Genomic DNA, 22,080 nt, shown 5'->3' on the forward strand with positions numbered 1-22,080 from the left:
CCCTCACGTCGGGATGGTACAAACACCGACATAGGGACGGTCGAACATACTGTGCGGCTTGGAGGTCCCGAATCGGCGCTTTCCTACCGGAGGCCGCGGCTTCAGGATGTTGTAGGCCGCAGGCCGACGATCGGAGCTCTTCTCTGGCTGTCAGGACAGCTGCACCTGGGATGGACTGTGTATTTGACTCAATTGGTTGCAGTTATGCCTGCATATTCTAAAAAAAAGCTTATGATCCACCTAAGCATTCTCAAAAAACAGCCACGCAAATTCTTTACTTGAAAAATAAAAATTTGACCTTCCCGTTCCTTACCCCAGCTTTTTACTTGTTCAAGAAATGTTTTTCTCACGGTTTAGTTTGAAATTCAATATTGGACGTAACAAATAAGGTCACAACCTATGACAGATTTGAAGAACATGATAATTCTTCCTGATTGATAAATTCCTTCCTGTAAAACCAGAACTGAATTTTATGTAAAATTGCCTGTGTGATTCTTAAAGATATTTCAATTGTGTAAAAGTTTATCTTGGTGAAATTATGCACTGCCACAAATCTGCTTTGTCCTGATTACATTCTTTATATTTCTGTTGTATGAGCTTTTGTGCATCACTGGCTTGAGCCCTGACCACAATTAACAAGAAATTTCAAAAGCTGTTCTTGCATGAATTGGTTTAACCAAGAAAGAATGTAGTTACTTGAACCCAGCTGCCAGACTGACTCTTCGTTCTACAATCACGGATGCAAATCTTACATGAACGGTTTACTCAATCCACAAACGAACAAGTTGACCTATCATAATATTGCAATTTATATTTCGTACGTAGAAGGAATATCACAATGTATGTAAGTCTGATCCATCAAACTTCACACTTATGGAATCAAAACCATGTGGTGAAATGATTGATTTAGATTTTACGTCATATGAATCCCATTCGCAAGCATTAGCCCAGTTATTTTGAAGGGAATCCCTTTCTTTTATTGAAACCTTTCCATTAGTGGGACATGGTTGCACCCAATCAATGTGTTTCTGATATTTCTGTTGGTGGAAGAAGGGTTCTGGACAGCACCTGGGATGGACTGGTTGGTGGAGGAGTTAGCTTCATGACATCCTGGCTTGTGTGTGTTCTGATAGCACCTTCCAAATTACCAACAATGGAAAGCGCTTCAGGCATTTTGTTGTATTTAATTGTTGCTGGATCTAAATGCTGGAACTCCAAAATTGAATTGCGGAGTAGTTTCATAGAGAGATTACAGCAGTTCAAGATGGCGGCTCAGCATCAAACACCATGGAACGGACATGTCTAACTGGTTGAGATCCTTCTGTAAATTTCCAAATTTGGCTGTAGAGGGAATATTTGGTCAAGATCTTAATTTTCCCTTCACACTTGTAATTTTCTAATATTATATCAATACACCCAGGTTCCACACAGCTTATCTGATCACTAAGATAGTTTCCTTATGTAAGGGAAAGGTAGAGATCTTCTACTGGCACTCTTAAAGTGTCACTGAGCTGTGTGCTGACTAATTTTACAATGAAATTATTGTTGTGCTTGGACATGGTCTTCTGTAGAGTGTTACGTGATTCTAGCTTTGCCTGTAAATTTACATCGAGTGAAATTTTCAGATTTTGTGTATTTAATGTTATATAACCCTTTATTACTCGATAAGATTCTTATTCTCACCATATGAAGTTATTAATGGTTGAATTGTTTTGTTTTTTTATTCCCATTTACTATTCTATGAACCAGATTTATATATTTGGAAGGCAACCTGCAAATACTGACATTAAGGAGAAGTTGTATTATTATTATTATTATAATTATTATTTTTCCTTTGACAGACACTGGGAACTATTACTGCAGTGCCCATTAAGGTCCCCCAGGTCAGCTCATTGCAGAGGTTGGCAGGCCAAGGACCAGCAGTGCTACCTCAGGTAAAGATTGTAACCGGTTTGAACACTGAACGATAATTAGCTTTGGCCTCTACCTTCTTGTCAGTCTATTCTTAGGAAGGGAGGTGTGTGTCAAGGATGAAATGCTTCCACTTTATTTTAGAACATTCTTAAGTAGCTGCTGCGGCAAATATGGGATAATTTCTACCAATGCACTGTAGAAAGCATTGTATCATGGTGGATCACAGTTTGGTTTGGCAACTGCTCTGCCCAAGACGGCAAGAAATTGCAGTTAAGGATACAGCCCATTCCATCTTCTCTGCACTCCCATAGGGTAGAAGATACCAAAGCGTGGAAGCACATTCCACCCGATTAATTAAAAAAAAAAAAAAAACACCCTCCCCCCACCCACTGTTATCAGACTACTTGTCGGACCTCTCGAAAGCAAAAGGTGTAATCCATATCTTCCGATCTATCTCAGTATGACCCTTGCACTTTAAAAAAAAATCTGCACTTTCTATGTAGCTGTAATATTATATTCTGCACTTTTTTTTCTCTTTTGCATTACCTGTTGTGCCTATTAATGGCTTGATGATATTCATGGTGTGATTTGACTGGATAGTACTGGTAGCATTGGTGGTGAGAGCAGGTATTGAGGGGGGTTGTTCTGGGACGCCAGAACTAAGTGTTGAGTCTTCCCGAGGTGTTGTGGGCCTAACTGATAATCCCAATTATATTCTTGCATCTACACTATCAGTTTTTTTCTTATGTGCTTGTTAACGTAGGTAGCTGATTATTGCATATGGAGTTAGTTATTGTCCTTAGCATAAGTTTGTACAATCAGTTTAGATAGTGCTTTGGGCTTTGGTTTCTTGATTGAGCGCTTATCCTGGTGTTATAGCATGTACTTTGTGTTATAATTGTAATTTACAGCTCGATGTGAACTGCAGATTAGTGTGTGTGTGAGGATTGAGTAGAGGTGAACGTGAAATGTGGACCATGTTCAGCATCATCTGTTTCAATCGTTTTTCAAATAAATATTAAGCAGGCTCGATGTCAGTGATTCACATTGAATTATAGGCATCTGAGCTGGCAACCGTGGACACACACACTGTTCCAATCTTTTATTCCTGTGAAAAATGTTGTTCTTTATCTTACTACTTGGACTTCAAATTTTCTCTTTATTTAGTTAAATCTGATAGTCAATGGAGCAAGGATCATTTTGATTCCTGTGTGCATTAGTTAGTTGTCCTGTACAGAGCCTTTGATTGTTCATCTGATGCCTGTGTAGTTGCTTGCACATGTCACAGGGTGGCACCCAAGACAACATTTCCCTGCACAAATCCAGTGGCAAACAAGCCTTTTATTTCTTATCCAGTTACTTGCACTAAATTGTTCATTTAAGTTTATCGAATTTAGTAAATTTGGGGCAACAACGTTGTGATGTTTCCATGTAGTAGCTATGGGAATTCTGTAATGTTGCTGATATTTCCACACAAGTTATGATTATGGATCAGGTATCAGAAACATGATGGCTTATTGCTTTCTCTCCCCAAAATAATACCAAACCCTAAGGCTTCCAGTAAATAGAACATCCCTAAAATCATGTTAATTTGGAATATCACTAAATTTGGCACATTTTTTACCAGTTGTGCTACCAATTCTAGAACTCTGGCCCTTCCACATGCATGTTAATTAAAAATCATCTTCAATCAAGAATTCCTTTCCATTCTTAATAATGATATTAGCATGTATCAACTGTGTTTAAGTCAGATTTTGCACTACCATCTTGTTTAAAATCTTTGCCCTTTATGAATAGCTTGAAGCAACATGCAAAGATGATCTTTACCAGTATCAATGGACTCTTGGTTAGAACAGGGAAAGAGAGCTGAGCTCATTTTAGGCAAATACTGTATCTTTTGACAGTTCAGATATGCTGCATCAATTAATTCCCCTTATCTTTCCTGCTGGTTATATTCTCAAGACCACAAACATTTTCAAACATTTTTCCTTCATAAAATCATGTTGGGTAATCATGGTATTAAAACCTTATAACTCTTAATGATGAATGTCACTATTTTCCACGCGACCCATGTCTGGTTAATTGTCAATCGTTCCTTATATTTTCTCTCCGTTCATCCTTAAATAAGCAGTATAAAATTTCCTAACTTCCAATCGGCTGCGACTGCTCTAGAATTAAGGGAATTTTGTTAGATCATCACTATCTTTTTTTGATTTTAGAATCTTGGGATGCAGGGTTTATCACATCATGCAGGGGATTTATCAGATTTGAGCTTCAATTTCTGTAGTACTTTCTATTGAGTTACATTAATTGCTTCACTATTATTTAAATTTTGAACCCGATGCTTTCTGATCATTTATTGCCTCATATTCACAGCAAATATTTTTTCTTTTAAAATGAATCCATAACTTCTGTATTCCTCCCATTTCCTCTAAGGAAGTTATACCATTCCTGCTCGTTCCTACATTGCTGTAGGAGTTCTTAAATTTTTTGTCTTGCTAATTTACTTTGAATTCAATCTCTTCCTCATTATCAATTTTTGCCCATTCATATTTGGTTCAAAACATCTCCTAATCCTTTGGTATGATACTGTTCTCTGTGGCATTATAAGCTCTATTTTATCTAATAGTATGCATAATCCTTCCAGTTAGTCACAGATGGATTACCATTCTTGTGAAGTTTTTGTTTTCCATAATGGAAAGTTGTGAATTATGAAATATTTCTTGAAATATTTACATTGATTATCCATCGGCAGATCTTAGTAATCTAATTTTCTTTGAACTTCAGACTATATACTTAGCACACCTTTGTAATTGACTTTATTTAAGTTCAAGATTTTTTTGATTAAATTCTGTTCTCAAGCAGAATATAAATGATGTAATTTTTCCCCTAGAAAATCCTGTAAAATGAGATTACTAATTAACTCTGAACAAGACAAGGAAATCCCATTATGATTAGAACTCCGTGGCTGATCGAGGTAATGTAAGGGTCTCTGTAACGCCATTGCATTATCCATATTTTTGTCCTTTACAGGCTTCTTTACGGGTTGATATGGTCCATTGTACCTTTTTGCAACACTTTTTCTTCAAAATCCCAGTTCAGTACCAGTCTTCTTGCTTCATTCCATTCTTTGTAAGGCTGAAATCTGTTCCATATTTCCAGCTACAGTAGAAATCCCTTATGATTTTTTTTTTTTGGCATCTTCTACTTTCTCAAACACATGCTGTCGTTGGTGGCATAATTAATCAGCCTCCATACTTAATTTGACAACGCCAGGCTCCATATCAAGCATAATTTTTTTTCATTTTTCTGAACAGCATTGGAATGTAATAATCAATTTCAATTCTGGGTAATGATGGCTTGTCCTTGCTAAGCTGATTCAGAGTGACTTTATTTGCTCCATCATACTATTTGATGTTGATGATCAATAATCAAAAAAACATCATACTTGCTTTCCCCATAATCTGGCAAATAACTAATATATACCTATGATCATTGGACAAATTATCCACTAGAATAGAGAAAACTCATCATGAAAGCCTAAACAAATCCAGTGGCTGCAGGTAGAATTATGTGATATATAATGGGTATCAATACCTTGATTCCATCAGAGGTCATTTATTGAGCCAGTTGGACTCTGGAATTCTCAATTCGGTCAATATACCATAACATTACCAATGACTTTTAATGGCTTTTGATATGAGACAAATTAAATAATCTAGAATTCCAACGTGATCTTCACATATTGACATCTTCCTAGAAAGTGTTTGTTTTGTATTCAACTACAATATCTTCTACTTTAAAATTGCCTGTCAGCATTCTTGTGGAAGTACATTTACACTCACAAGCCATTGAAATAAAATATTTTGCTAACGCACAATATGAACAGCATGGATGTGATGGGCCAAAAGACCCATATCTGTGCCATGCATCTTAATGTCACTGAATTCCTTGAATGCAGATTAATTTCTTGGCTGCCCTACCTTAAAAACATAACTGATTGGAAGCATTTTTTTTCATTTCATTTCATTTCATTTCATTTTCATTTTTTTTTCCATTTCATTTCATTTTTTTTTTGCATTGTTCATACTATTAAGTGCTCATATGGTATTGATGGTAGTAAAGTCTATGATGGTACTAAAATCCCTTATAAATGTTACGATTAATTTTTTTAATATCGTCCTTGCTTCTTCAGGTTAGGCCAAAGACTCTAATTCCAGACAGCCTCTCGGTCACTTTGTGCCGTGACCAGACTTCCAGTCAGCCTCAGTCTCTTCAAAAAAGCACCATCATCAGCATCAAGAACCCAAGTCCTGCTCTTCCTACTGCCAACAACACTGTCAATCATGTGCAAACATTGACTGGCCAAACTCAAAGTTTTACAGAGTCGCCTTTGGTTACCACGCCAATCAGCAGTGCTGGCGTGGCTTTTGCAATCATCTCTGCCTCTCCCAACATTGGTAGTTCCATGAGCAGCAGTACAGTCTCACTGACCAGTGACACCATCAGTGTCCAACCTCTTCTGCTCAGCACAGATAAGGTAAGGGAGGTTTGCGTAAAATAAAGTGAATATAATACATTAGAATTGTATTTTAACCCGGAAGTAGATTAAACCAGTTCTTGTTTAACCAATTCTTACATTCCTATTTATATTTAGTCAGTCATTTTGTTTCCAAATGCTAATCAGAACAATTTAAGTTGTGTTATATTTCCAACCATGGAAGCATGATTTTTGTTTTGGTGATAAAGCTGGAGAATTCACTGTTAGAACTACTCCATAACGATAATAAGCAGCACTCTAAATGTAATAGAAGTTCCTAAGGTATTTCACCGAAGTATTATTAAAGAAAGTTACATTGACCTCTTTGAGCTTCAAGAAAGAAAAGCTTGTTCAAATATAGTTTTTAATAAGAATTACAAATGATGGTGGATGGAACAAGAGATCTTGGGTGGGAAATTTAGAGCTTTCCAAGTAGGCTGTTGGTGTGGCATTGAAAATTAGCAATGTTCAGAGACAAGATTTGAAAGAGTGTAGAGATTTTGATGGGGTTAGATATGGGGTAAAGTTTGAGATGGTTTGGTAGATAGGGTAGATAACCACAGTCTGTTCCATAGGATAGAAGTGCCCGAGACTAGAGAGAGCAGTAGAGCCCAAGACTAGGGTAGTGGAGCCCAAGACTAGAAAATGATTTTTAAGTTGAACGGGGACACGTTTAGAGGTGACGGAGGCAGGTACAAAGGCAGCATTTAAAATGCGTTTAGACAGGTATTGGGATAGGAAAAGTAGAAAGGGATATGGGCCAAATGTGGGGAAATGGGATAGGCATCTTGGTCGGCATGGACACTGGGCCGAGAGGCCTGTTTCCATGCAGTAGGCTCTAACTCTGACCTCATTACCCCCGCTATCAGAATGCAATTTTCACGAGGGAATGTGATTTGAACATTTTGTCAATTTTATAGGTATTAATCATTCAACCACAAAGTCAGGCACACACGGAACACTTGACAGAAAAAAGAAAACCTTCCATAGAACAACCACAGGGCCATCTTTCTGCAAAATCAAAGAGAGAAGAAAATCCTGAGGTAAAGTAAGCTGCTAGTAATGTAACAACAAACGTGGAGATTGGAAATCTAAAAAGAAATGAAAACCAAGAAGGTATTTAAAAGGGTAGCCGCATTCAAAGGTAGACCTGTCATCCAATCCAAATGGCACAGATCCCAGGTTTCTGAGCAAAGTAAGCATGGGAATTGCAGATGCTATAACCATATTCTCATAATTAAAATGTTTTAAGGAGACTGAAGAGTTTGAAATGTCACACTCAGAGAAGGATAGTAACTTAGTAACTGCAGGAAAATAAAAAATTAAATTGGCCATGATCTCATTGAATGGCAGAGAAGGCACAAGTGGCCAAGCACCCTCCTCCTGCTTCTATTTCTTGTGTTCTTACATTATTATTGCGTGAAACCATTGACACTTTGCGAGACTGATTTAATGGAGACTCCCTACAATATGATACCCTTATATTTGCAGAAACTTGCCTTTATGGTGTCCCTTGGCCTGGTTACTACTGAGCATTTGGAAGGTAAGTCAAATATGAAATTTGTGAAGTAGTATTCTTGTCTAAGGAGAGATCAGTGGCTAATAGATGACTGAGAGCAGTTAGAACAATTTAAACAAAACAAAAAATATATGTATGATCTTTAAAATGTTGCCTTTTATAAAACAATACCATTTCAGATCTTTTAACCAGTACGAAGTTAAATGTTCAAATGTTGGTCAGTTTAATCTATATACTTTTTTGGTTTGGAACTTCACCCTTTTCAGTTCATAGTTTAATTTCATGTAATACAATATAGGAAAGCAATTAATCATAATTGTGCTGCTTTATTGGTTGGTAGTTAAGTCAACAATACAAATTTAAGTTTTTCTGCAGTGGGATTAATATTTGCCAAAACGTCTCATATCCTCAGTATTCAATAAAATCAATAGAATGAAGTGCAAGTCAGTTCCACAAGTATAATCTACATGCTACTATCTTTAGGTACATCCAAGATCACCATGGGCTTGACATATATACTTTCACCCATTTTTGAAAAGTTTATTACGCAGTAAGATAGATTATACAGAATTTTTGAATTTATAACAGGCCGTGGATATCAGAAAATGTTAATCTTTTCCGATTTCCGACTAGCCATTGGTGCAAAGAATTGCACTATTCTCGCCGCTACTTTGGAGAGATGATAAGATTGAGGAGAATTTATAGAAGCTTGCATTGTTCTCCTTAAATTATATTTGTAATAGGGATATTTACAATTTTGACACGTTTTGTAAGATTCAGTGGGAAGTAAGTGCTTTGTTAGAAGTGGAATCATAATCAGATGTACTAAATTTTAATTGAATGGATAAAAGAGCAAAAAGGGATGCTATTTCACTGAGAAATTAAGATCTTAACCTGCGACTTCACTCATTGCTGTTCTTAAGGTACTTTCAAAAGGCAACGAAGCATGCACTTTTGGGGAAAAATGTAAATATGCAAGGTTATTTAGAAAAGGTTTGGTAGGATATGTGATCAGTTGGATAGCTCTCTCTGAGTCAGCAATTGTATGGCAACTCATGGTGACATCTGATGGTGATGGGTCATCATCCAAGCTGTCAGGTTCTATGGTTTTCTAAACCAACAGATTACAAATCACAATGGCCTAAATCCACCTTAATTGGACAATAACTGGACAATAAATCCCCCATGATTGGACACTTCTAGTGTAAAGTCATTATCTGCATCTCTAAATTATTTCTTCTCTGAAATTTGAGAAAAACTTTGAGACTGATCTATTAACTTTTCATTTGTCTCTTAGGAGATATGTTGAGCCTGTATTCAACTTGAAAATTATCTGCAAACTGCATACTCTTCTCAATTTATGATTTAAGCTCAAACTCTTATTGTTGAAGTGCTTTTCTCACAATCTTTATAGCTGTGTAGGGATGCATCAAATTTAATTGGAGTTGTTTGTTATTTTCTTGCATTATTCCCAATTTACAGCTATGATTTAAAAAAAAAAAAGTATTTCTCCATGTTAGTTCAGCTGTCTAACAGAATGAATTGTGAGCTTTGGAAATTAATGCAAATCTTCCGCTTGTGTCTTTTTATTTTTGCGTTACTGTATATTATAGGTACAGCGAATTGAATACTGATGGTGACATTGAGATGTTGTATGTTGCTGTAGCTAACCTAAATAAGGGCTGCCATAAAGGAGTAAATGTGGCATTTAGAACATTTAGTTTTAGTAATAATGGAAATGCTTATGGTTACAGAAATCCAAAGCAGACGCCAGGAAAGAAAGAGAAGAAGCACAGCCAATCCAACATATAGTGGGTTGTTTGAACCCGAGGTAAACGATTTAGTCTGTATAGCCTGGCATGATATTTCTCTGAATCATTTAGAATCATATAATGTGGATACATGTCCTTCGGCCCAACTTGCCCACACCGACCAACAAGTTCCATCTACATTTGTCCCACCTACTTGCGTTTGGGCCATATCCCTCTAAATCTGTCCTATCTATGTACCAGTCCAGATGATTCCTAAACGTTGCGATACTACCTTCCTCAACTACCCCCTCCTCCGCTCTTTGTGTGAATGTTGTTGGCCAAACATGGGCTCCGTATCCACTTTATCAAGATGTACTTGCTGGTAATCCTTCTTTGAGGTCCTACCACTTGCTTTGCAAAATACGTGTGTTATACACAGATTATAAAACTTGAAAGCTATCATGTGATTGCTTTACTTAGGTGGTTTAACCTGCTAATGAGAAAATTCCTTCAAGGAATTTGAGAGCCAGCACGTGTGATGAATCAATAAGGAAAGTATTGCTAGAACAAACAGCCGCTGAATTTGAATGGAGGTTACACAAAATACACTAAATCCAATGCATTTAGTTCAAAATAGTTGGGTATTTAGAATGGCATCCGAATTGCAATTATTTTTCCTGAAAACTTTGTAGAACTACTGCTCGGTGCTTAATAATTATGGATGGTCTTCTTGTGTATGGCGTGCATAGCCTAAAGTTGTAGGTCAACTTGTTCTATTTGATCTTATTTGATTGTGCACACCGGGTTGATTGCATTCTTCGAAACGGAGCGGACCACGTGAAGGCTGCAATCTTCCACCCCATTATGGATGGTGAACCTATTGATTAGAGCATTGTGCATTGAGTTTGATTGTGATTGACCTATTTTGATAGGAGTAAACTAGTGTACAGAGGATAGGAAAGCTGAACAATCAGTTGGCAGTGCCTATGGAGCGAGAAGCAGAATTATCTCCATTACCTCAGTTGTACTTCCAGACAGCTGATGAGCATTTTCAGCATTCTTGGTGGATAATGAAACTGCATTTTGGACACTCGTTGAGACTGTTCGCTAACAGAACGTACAGCTGGTCCAGTTATGCCACCTGGATTAAAACATTTTAACATTTTAGCCTATTAAGCCCTCCACCTGGCTCGGACAAAACTCTGATTATTAATAACCACTTTCTGTTATTTGCACTTTACCAGTTTATTTATTCGTGTGTGTATATATTTATATCATGGTATATGGACACATTTATCTGTTTTGTAGTAAATGCCTACTATTTTCTGTGTGCTTAAGCAAAGCAAGAATTTAATTGTCCTATACAGGGACACATGACAATAAACTCACTTGAACACTTGAACTTGAACATAAAAAAAAAAAAAGTCTCCAGAAGTTCCCTCCGGAACATTTTACACCTCATCTGACCTCTTTGGATGCTGTAAAATACCTTGCACTGAAAACATACAACCAGATTGGCCTTAAATGCTCTAATCATTTTGCACAGTGTCAAATGGCACATGGTGTAGAAGCAAGAGTGTCTTGCTTCAGCAGGTAGCAAAATCTTGCTCTTTGTCTCACACTAGACTTTGTCACATATGATACAGGTTGACATTGCAGTTCATTACTGTGCGATTGGACTTGTAAAATGAGTCATTAAACAAATATACCATTTGATCAGGTTAGTGGACATTTTAGGTATCCCAAGACACTGTTCAGAGGAGTAAGTAACGTCCAGGTAACTGATAAAAATTGTTCCCACGTGGACCATTCCAAAGCTGATCTGGTGAAAAAAAGCAGTGTTCTCACACTGAAAGATATAATCTTTTCGACTTAAAGGTACTTTAACATTTGTCCACAACATACCATGTTAATGCCAATATTTTATTCATAACAAAAGCTGGTGTTTGTGTTATTGTTTTTGGTGTTTATTTAAAAAAACTATTCTAATGGATTTTTGGTTAATATTTTCCCTAGCGTAAACGAATTGCAACAAGCTACCTAAATGGTTCTTTGTATATTTCAACAAGAGGTATGTGTTTCTAAGTTTATCCAATCTTTTCACTGAACAAATGTATGTATATATGTAATGAACAATAGAGTGGGAAAAGTGGGAATATAAGGTGTCGGGGATTGAATGTTTTTTAGTTAAGCATCTAATAAATGTTACTACTCGCACAAAAAAATGTGTTTTTCCATATTTAATACTGCAGTTAGTATTACAGTTAGAACATTGTTCTAAGGTCCCGGATTCAATCCTGACATCAAGTGTAGTCTGTGCAGAGTTTGTATGTTCACGCTTTAATCACGTTGATGTTCTTTGGATGCTCTGGGTTCTTTCTACATCCCATAGGCATGTACTGTTGTTAATTGACAACTGATAATTGCCTTTATTTTAGGTTAATGGGTACAGGAACCAAATATTGAATTAGTTAGCATTTGTGGGAGAGAATAAATTGCAAGGTTACAGGGAAATGAAGTGGATTGGGAGCAATGGGATGATTGCCCTGGGAGCTAGCATGAACTCAGTGAGCCGAATGCCACCTCCGATGTCTTGTACATGTAATAGCAATGTATTAGTGTTGAGAGGGGAAATTCATTATATATTTGACCACTACAATTGTGATACTAACTTTGTTGACCATCTTAAATTAGTCAGACAAAACTTGCATTAATAGTGTGGCAAGGTATTATGCCTTTACAGATTGAGAACCTGCAGCTATATATTGTTTGTGATAAGTAGGTCTAAATATGTTTGTTGTTCTCCCTCAGCTAACACTAGGTTAAATTAGGTCTGGATTTTGATGACGTTTCTTTTTAAGACCTCGGAAATAGTAGCAGTGGGAGGCTATTCGGTCCTACTCTCCAGCTCTACCACGCAAAAATTAAGTTGTTTGTTCTATGTCCTTAGTGTACTCTCCAGCCTGCAGCTTGTACCTGTTGTGTCCAGAATGAAGTCAGTATCAATCTTGAATGTCGGTAATAATTGACCATCCATGGCCCTCGGGCATAGAGAGCTTATGTGCTTTCTCCTCTCCTTGGTTCTGAATGTCTAGAACTCCTCAAGCCTCCACTCTAATACAGCTGGCAGATAATGGTCTGACTCCATAATCACAGTTCCCGAGCACATCCTGAACCACCAGCAACGGGGTGGTATACAAACCGTAAGGAACAGCCCTTGAAGTCTCAGGACATGAAATCATTACTGTATGAGTGAAGACTAAATGTACTGAGTCGGTACACTTATTTATTGAACATCACTTGGAGAACATTCTGTGCCCTTCTAAATGGGGAAGTTCAGTATCCATTACTGAGAATGGCTTTGGCTTTGTAGCAGCGAATATTAACTGAGCTAGCTGAATCACGAAGGATCGATCTAACAGACTTGGTCCGCAGCAAGTAGCGAGTAAACCTACACAAGGTGTAAACCGACTTAATCTCATCTTCTCAATCTACATGTGTGAAATGCATCTCTCAGTGATAGCATTCCCATCTGGGTTAGGCAATTCATCTAGTTTTCAAAAATGATAAACCTTTTAGTATTTCCTGTCTGTCTCTTTATTACATCGAATGTTTCATACTCTTCCATTTTAACTAGTGGATTTATAGCAATAACATTCCTTGATGAACAGCATGTATTACGGTCTTTAAAAAAAAAAAAAAAAAACCCTGCACATTTTGGAATTCAGAAATCAGAACACAATGCTGGAAATTGTCAACAAATAGGACACCACCTATAAAGAGAGAAACTTAGAATTTCATCTTTCATCAGATGAAAAGTGTTTTCTTAAATGAAGGGTAAAGAGTGCAAATAAACAAGCAACTAAGTACAAATAATTGTATTCATTCTAATGTAGAAAAATCATTCAATAGTTGCCCCATGCCAATCTTTATTCTCTGCCAGCATTGTTGTTACACTTTACATTCTACCCTGTTTCTTGTGTTTGCCTCACTTTCCTTTTAAAACACCTATCTGTTCACATTACAACACCTGTCTGCTACTTCAGTCATCTCTTTAAAATAAATTCAGTTAAGTTGACTACCATTGAAGGATGGTTTCCTTGAAGGATGTTTGCACATTACAATAGTTGGACTTTAAGGTAGTGGGCAGCTTCTGTGGCTAGTTTCTAGTGCCGGTTCACAGAACTTACCAAACTTCTCTAATGCAGTTCAAAATTTGTTATATTTGAATTGGCCATTAAATCTAACATGCATTAACAAAATAGTTCCCCTTGATTACCCTCCCTTTCCAAGATATTTTTGCCGAGGCGAAGGCCCTGTTAAAAATTGCAGTATTTCTCCTCCCTGTTCATTGGCATATAGTATCCCATATAATTTATGCATGGTAGGTGAGTAACAGGAAACTGATTTGTTTCTATATTGGCTGGTAATCCTGACACTTAGCAAGGAAAGATGCATTGGAAAATGGTGCTGCCACAAAATAACTTCTCTTTTAATCAGCTGAAAAAAAGCACAGGTGTTGGACTCATCAATTTAATGATGATTTTAAAGCTTCAGGCGGAAATGAAAGCTGACATGACACTTCACCATAAGTATACACAGATTTGGAAACGTATGAGGCACAGCCAGAGGTTTCAAGCTTTCTCCATCTTTTATCTACTTTTGAGACGTGGGCTGTTCACGATCTGAGTAATCGTTCTTAATACCTTCAAACAGCCTCTTCCTGGTTAGATTGGTTACGTATGAGGATGAACAAAAAAATTAAAGACAAAATAAATATAAACAGGAGTCTGTTCCTTGACTTTGTTCCTGTTCCCTGCTGTAATCCCATCTGATTATCATAATATCCTTAAATCTAATAATCTCTGTCTGGAATATGTTCAGGGGTAGCCTCGTTGGGTAGAGCATGCCAAAGAGTCTCTGCCAACTGCGTGTTAAGGTTCTTTCCCATTTCCACGCTCAATGGCCAACCACAAACTCTTGGTTATGCAGGGGAAACTGGCATCTACCCAATCAAAGCTTGAAGAAAATGTGTACGCTTCAATAAGGTTTCCTCTCATTCTTCTGATCTTGAACATGTGGGCTGAGAATATTGAATCTCCACAGAGGGTCAAACATCCCATCCTGGCAATGAATATGGGGAGCCTTGTTGCACTCCCTCTTCAGAAGTATATCCATCCTTCTGGGAGAACAGACCAGTATTTCAGGTGTAGTCTTGCCCTTTGGTAGTAAAACTTATTTTCCTAATTGTTTAGGTACCTCCTTTAATCCAGACAAAGTTACAACAAGTGCACTTAAAATCCCCCCAAAAATGTGGTGCCTAGGCCACGTGAGGCACTTGATCAGGTCTTCAGCGGCCGATTGACAGGTTGAATTTTCCCTTTATGACCAGGGGTCTGGAACCCCTGCCCAGCTGGAGCGAGCAGATCTGTTGTGGGCTGATATCTCTCCTCTTATGCTGCCAAGGCTGGCTGTTCTGGTAACGTTGGACACCTCTCGGGCTATGACCTCTTTTATTCCGGCAAAACGGATAATCCAGATGACAGAGAATGTCGGGAAATCGGTGGTGGACCAGTATTTGTATGGAGTGACTGCCGCAAAGATTCACTGGAATATATTTCTCCTTATTTCAGTCTCTTTAATGGCTTCCCCATTATTTTGAAAATGTGACTAGTTCTGGACAAAACCAAGGACAGCAGCATCCCCATATCTGTCTCATCATTATGAACATCTTGGCTTCATGGAATGGGGAGGGTGGTGGTGTCATAAGAGGAGAGATTGAATAGGCTAGCTCTTTATCCACGTCAGGAATTAGGAGAGGTAATCTCAATGACATGTACACAATTCTTAGGTAGAAATGGGAACAACGTTTTCTCTGGTTTAAGAGTCCAGAATAAGGGTCGTATTCTCAAAATAAAGGGTAGATCATTTGCATCTGAAATGAGAAGAAATTTCCTCAATCAGGTTGGTGAATCTTTGAGATTCTCTATCCCAGAGGGTTAGTGAAGCACAGGCATTAATTGAATTCATAACTGAAATTAATAATTTTGTTAGATCTTGATGAATCAAAAGTTATGACAGGAATTCGTGCTGAGGTAGAAGATCAGTCATGATCTTGTTGACTTTCAGAGAAGATTCAAAAGGAGCCCAATGGCCAAGTCGTGCTCCAATTTCTTATGCTCTCCTATTACTTCGTCTAATCACTAAATCCATGCTACTGATCTGGTCTATAATCTATAAACCAGCTCTTGCTAATGTGTTTTTACCTCTTTTATTGACACGCAAGCCAATGAGGAACTTTGTTGGAAGGTATGTCTCCTCCATTCTGTGTTTTTTTTAAATTAATGTGAATCTCTTGAGGTTCAAAGCCAAGAGATTTTTATGATGCCCAATTTGAGAAGTTCAGTACGGGCTCTCAATTTATCTGAGGAATGACTGATTTATGGAAAAGAAACTTGCTTGTAATATGCTACATATATTAGAGATGCAATCCCTTTTGGGCACAACATTCCAATAAGATTACTTACCCGAGTGGGACGGTAAGTTCTTAAAAAATGTGATTTTTTTTCTGAAGAACATGTTTTCAAGTCCTGTGGCCTGTGTATTGGTACTAATTTTTACAGACAACTCATGCACACAAATATCATGAGGAAATTGGGTGTGATTGAAAATGGCGATGATGCAAACACGTCCACATGATATTGGGATAAATAAACATTCAGAATGCAGAAAGGAAAATACTTGAATCGTGTGAGGTAAGGGAAACAAGTATAGTAGCTATGGAAACTATGAGATTCAAAGAAGAGGAAGTAATGACACTTTTGAAAAATATAAAAGTGGATAAGTCTCCAGGTCCTGACAGGATATTCCCATGGACATTGAGGGAAGTTAGTGTAGAAATAGCAGGGGCTATGACAGACATATTTCAAATGTCATTAGAAACGGGAACAGTGCCGGAAGATTGGCGTACTGCGCATGTTGTTCCATTGTTTAAAAAGGGTTCTAAGAGTAAACCTAGCAATTATAGACCTGTTAGTTTGACGTCAGTAGTGGGCAAATTAATGGAAAGGATACTTAGAGATAATATATACAAGCATCTGGATAAATAGGGTCTGATTAGGAACAGTCAACCTGGATTTGTGCCTGGAAGGTCATGTTTGACTAATCTTCTTGAATTTTTTTGAAGAGGTTACTCGGGAAATTGATGAGGGTAAAGCAGTGGATGTTGTCTATATGGACTTCAGTAAGGCCTTTGACAAGGTTCCTCATGGGAGGTTGGTTAAGAAGGTTTAATTGTTGGGTATTAATGGTGGAGTAGCAAGATGGATTCAACAGTGGCTGAATGGGAGATGCCAGAGAGTAATGGTGGATGGCTGTTTGTCAGGTTGGAAGCCGGTGACCAGTGGGGTGCCACAGGGATCTGTGTTGGGTCCACTATTGTTTGTCATGTACATCAATGATCTGGATGATGGTGTGGTAAATTGGATTAGTAAGTATGCAGATGATACTAAGATAGGTGGTGTTGTGGATAATGAAGTAGATTTTCAAATTCTACAGAGAGATTTAGGCCATTTGGAAGAGTGGGCTGAAATATGGCAGATGGTGTTTAATGCTGATAAGTGTGAGGTGCTACATCTTGGCAGGACAAATCAAAATAGAACGTACATGGTAAATGGTAGTGAGTTGAGGATTGCAGTTGAACAGAGGGATCTAGGAATAACTGCACAGTTCCCTGAAGGTGGAATCTCATGTAGATAGGGTGGTAAAGAAAGCTTTTGGTGTGCTGGCCTTTATAAATCGGAGCATTGAGTATAGAAGTTGGGATGTAATGTTAAAATTGTACAAGGCATTGGTGAGGCCAATTCTGGAGTATGGTGTACAATTTTGGTCGCCTAATTATAGGAAGGATGTCAACAAAATAGAGAGAGTACAGAAGAGATTTACTAGAATGTTGCCTGGGTTTCAGCAACTAAGTTACAGAGAAAGGTTGAACAAGTTAGGTTTTTATTCTTTGGAGCGCAGAAGGTTAAGGGGGGACTTGATAGAGGTCTTTAAAATGATGAGAGGGATAGACAGAGTTGACGTGGATAAGCTTTTCCCATTGAGAGTAGGGAAGATTCAAACAAGAGGACATGACTTGAGAATTAAGGGACAGAAGTTTAGGGGTAACATGAGGGGGGAACTTCTTTACTCAGAGTGGTAGCTGTGTGGAATGAGCTTCCAGTGGAAGTGGTGGAGGCAGGTTCGATTTTATCATTTAAAAATAAATTGGATAGGTATATGGACGGGAAAGGAATGGAGGGTTATGGTCTGAGTGCAGGTAGATGGGACTAGGGGAGAATAAGTGTTCGGCACGGACTAGAAGGGCCGAGATGGCCTGTTTCCATGCTGTAATTGTTATATGGTTATATGTATTGTCTTTCATGGCTCCAGGTTACATTAAATAATTTTACAGCCAGAAATGCGATTTTATCCTTGTCATAATGTATGAAACCTTGTGGCTCATTTGCCTGTGGCAAACGTGCACATTCTGAACTCCTAATCTGTTTTTGCTCATAGAGGAATATATAAATGGTCAAATCTGGATTGAGGATAACTACCTTCTCTTCCAATACAGTGCATTCAGAAAGTATTCAGAGCCCTTTTTTTCCTGCATTTTCTTACGTTACGGCCGTATTCTAAAATGGATTAAATTCATTTTTTTAATCAATCTACAATCCCCATAATAAAGCGAAACCAGGTGTTTACAAATGTTTGCAAGGTAATTAAAAAGAAATAACTGAAATATCACATTTACATAAGTATTCAGACCCTTTACTCAGTAATTTGTCGAGGCACCTTTGGCAGCAATTACTGCATCAAGTCTTCTTGGGTATGACGCTACATGCTTGGCACACCTGTACTTGGGTAATTTCTCCCATTCTCTGCAGATCTTCTCAAGCTCTGTCAGGTTGGATGGGGAGCGTCGATGCACAGCTATTTTCAGGTCCTTCTAGAGATGTTCGATCGGGTTCAAGTCCGGGCTCTGGCTGGGCCACTCAAGAACATTCATGGACTTGTCACGAAGCCACTCCTGCGTTTTCTTGGCTGTCTGCTTAGGGTCGTTGTCCTGTTGGAAGGTGAACCTCCGCCCCAGTCTGAGGTCCAGAACGTTCTGGAGCAGGTTTTCATCAAGGATCTCTCTGTACTTTGCTCCGTTCATCTTTCCCTCGATCCCGACTAGTCTCCCAGCTCCTGCCGCTGTAAAACATCCCCACAGCATGATGCTGCCAGCACCATGCTTCACCGTAGGTATTGTATTGGCCAGGTAATGAGCGGTGCCTGGTTTCCTCCAGACCTGACGATTGGCATTAAGGCCAAAGAGTTCAAACTTGGTTTCATCAGACCAGAGTATCTTGTTTATCATACCTTTTGGCAAACTCCAAGCAGGCTGTCGTGCCATTTACTGAGTGGCTTCCGTCTGACCACTCTACCATAAAGGCCTGATTGGTGGAATGCTGTATAGTTGTCCTTCTGGAATGTTCTCCCATCTCCACAGAACTCTGGAGCTCTGTCAGAGTGACCATTGGGTTCTTGGTCACCTCCCTGACCAAGGGCCTTCTCCCCGATTGCTCAGTTTGGCCGAGCGGCCAGTTCTATGTGGTTCCAAAGTTCTTCCATTTTAGAATGACGGAGGCCACTGTGCTCTTCAGGACCAGCAATGCTGCAGAAATTGTTTTATACCCTTCCCCAGCTCTGTGTCTCGACACAATTCTGTCTCGGAGGTCTATGGACAATTCCTTCGCCTTCAAAGAAACAGAAAATAGGTGCAGGAGTAGGCCATTCGGCCCTTCGAGTCTGCACCGCCATTCAATATGATCATGGATGATCATCCAACTCAGTATCCCATCCCTGCCTTCTCTCCATACCCCCTGATCCCTTTAGCAACAAGGGCCACATCTAACTCCCTCTTAAATATAGCCAATGAACTGGCCTTGGTTCATGGCTTGGTTTTTGCTCTGACATGCACTGTCAACTGTGGGACATTATGTAGGCAGGTGTGTGCCTTTCCAAATCATGTACAATCAATTTAATTTACCATTGGTGGACGCCAATCAAGTTGTAGAAACATCTCAAGGATGATCAATGGAAACAGGATGAACCTAAGCTCAACTTTGAGTGTCATAGCAAAAGGTCTGAATACTTATGTAAATGTGATATTTCAGTTATTTATTTTTAATTACTTCAGCAAAAATTTCTAAACACCTGTTTTCACTTTTCCTTCTAGGGTATTGATGATAAAAAAAAAAGAATCCATTTTAAAATAAGAATAACGTAACAAAATGTGGAAAAAGTGAAGGGGTCTGAATACTTTCTGAATGACCATTGGACCTTTTACTGACATCTATGAAAGCATACAGGGTTACAGTTCACTATCTTATCTGAAAGATGGGATCCTGTCAGAACAACTCTTATAATACTGCAGTGAAGTATTGGCCTAGAATTATGTGCCGTAGTCTTGTAAATGGCCACAGAAGAATTATTAATCCTATCAGCTGTCTGGTAATGATTATGAACGGAAATGATTGAATTCTGTTGAGGCTGGAAAGTTTTAAATGTCTAACTGGAAGATGCTTCAGATTCCATTGAGCTGCAACAGGAAAACAGCAAGAGGAAGGAAAGATGGAATGGATCTGGATGAATAGAATAGAGAGCTTGAAGAGAGTTGGATGGAGCTAAAGGTAACACAAGTTGCAGGCCTTCTCATTTTAAAATTAATTGAGGAAAGGTTGAGGGCTAGCCATGTGAAGACAAGACACATGATGACTTGAAGCAAATGTGACAAGTTTCCGATGTGGTGTGAGTGCAGGACGAGCACTTGTACTGTCATCAATTCATCAGCAAAGTGAAAAGGTGAACAAGGTTTAATCTAGAACAAAAATTGTGTTTTCTCATCACCGTTTCACTGAATTTGAATTTCCTTCACACTTCCACTCCAGGATTTCTGTGCACTGATGAATGGAGTGCTCTGTTTGCCGAATACATTTGTTGCTTAGAGCAGTAGATCTTTTGAATCAAAGGGAATTGGGATATTTTGATCAGGAAGGAAATATGAGAAAGAAGATCACCTGTGATCTTGCCGATGGTGGCACAGGCATTAAAAGCCATTGGTACATTCCACTTGTTCCTCATGTTCTTGTGTAATCAGCACATCTCCACCTAGCTCAACTATTAATCTCTCTCTCTCTCTCTCTCTCTCTCTTATTTGCAAAAAATAGTGCATTTTTTCCCCCAAGTCTACATAGCCTCCTTTTTTCCTATCTCTGTACTGCTAGTTCTGCTGTAACGCAATAGTTAGTTATACAGCACGGAAACAAGCCAACTTGCCCATGACGACCAGGATGCCCCAGCTACACTCGTCCCACCTGCCTGCGTTTGGTCCATATCTCTCTAAACCTTTCCTATCCTGTCTAGTTGTCTTGTAAATGTTGCATTTCTAAGAATCCTCATGTTAGAAAATCATATTATAAATACAATTGAGTTTCAGACTCACCATTGCAAATTTCCCCCCACATGATTTTCAAAAATAATGGTCTTTTTAACAACTAAGTTTTTGTTACTGCAAGCTTCAAATATTAAATGCTGCATGTTACAATGTTTAATAAAGTATCATTGCACAAGTGCTTGGTTATTGCTGAGAGATTACATGAAAACATTTTTTTCTAAGACAATTCTTTTCCTGCGTGCTAGTTTCCAAAGTTACTTTTATGTGGCATTCTACTTCCCGATGAAAATCGCATCTATAACATACTTGGCCAGCATAATACAAATAGTGTTTCCTAATTTGTTAATTACATTATATTCAATTTGTTTGAAAACATTTTATAGCAGAAATACCTGTATTTGTTTAAAAGCTATTATTTATTTAACATTGTCCACTTCTGATGAAATATTTTTTGAATTGAAATTCTGTTTTTCTCTAGAAATGCTACTTTGTTCATGTATTTACGATATTTTCTGTTTCTATATCAAATGTTCACCATTTTATATTACATTTTCTGTTTCAATCTGCGATAGGAATATTCGAGTGAGGGGAGCTGGGGAAATTGCTCAAACTGACTTCCCGCTATGATTGCTATACCTCTCCTCTGTTCCTATTGGAAAATAGTTGTGTACATTGGATGAGAGGACTTTGGCTGCAGTGTTACACATTTAAGAGTCTTGGAAAGCATTGACATTTTGCCTATTTGGAGACTTGATGCTTTTGAATTAGTCTTCAAAAAGTAGCTGCAGCTACGATTTAGACATCCGCAGTAGCCGACAGACCAGGTCACTTTCGTGATAGAGTGGTCACTCCTGCCTACTAATTAAACCAA

General features: G+C 38.3%; 1 protein-coding gene across 4 annotated transcripts in view; it reads left to right on the top strand.

Moving 5' to 3' along the window:
- Positions 1–22,080, top strand: part of phf21b (PHD finger protein 21B) — a 54,058-nt gene that overhangs the window by 22,214 nt on the left and 9,764 nt on the right. For all 4 annotated transcript variants that reach the window (XM_055650187.1, XM_055650189.1, XM_055650191.1 and 1 more), the window contains 7 exons: positions 1,842–1,934; positions 6,110–6,454; positions 7,375–7,497; positions 7,946–7,997; positions 9,728–9,804; positions 11,741–11,795; positions 16,011–16,033. In XM_055650187.1, coding sequence (XP_055506162.1) covers positions 1,842–1,934; positions 6,110–6,454; positions 7,375–7,497; positions 7,946–7,997; positions 9,728–9,804; positions 11,741–11,795; positions 16,011–16,033 — 768 coding nt within the window. The remainder of the gene's footprint in view (positions 1–1,841; positions 1,935–6,109; positions 6,455–7,374; positions 7,498–7,945; positions 7,998–9,727; positions 9,805–11,740; positions 11,796–16,010; positions 16,034–22,080) is intronic.

The sequence above is a fragment of the Leucoraja erinacea genome, chromosome 19, assembly GCF_028641065.1.
Source record: "Leucoraja erinacea ecotype New England chromosome 19, Leri_hhj_1, whole genome shotgun sequence".
NCBI classification, from domain to species: Eukaryota; Metazoa; Chordata; class Chondrichthyes; order Rajiformes; family Rajidae; genus Leucoraja; species Leucoraja erinaceus.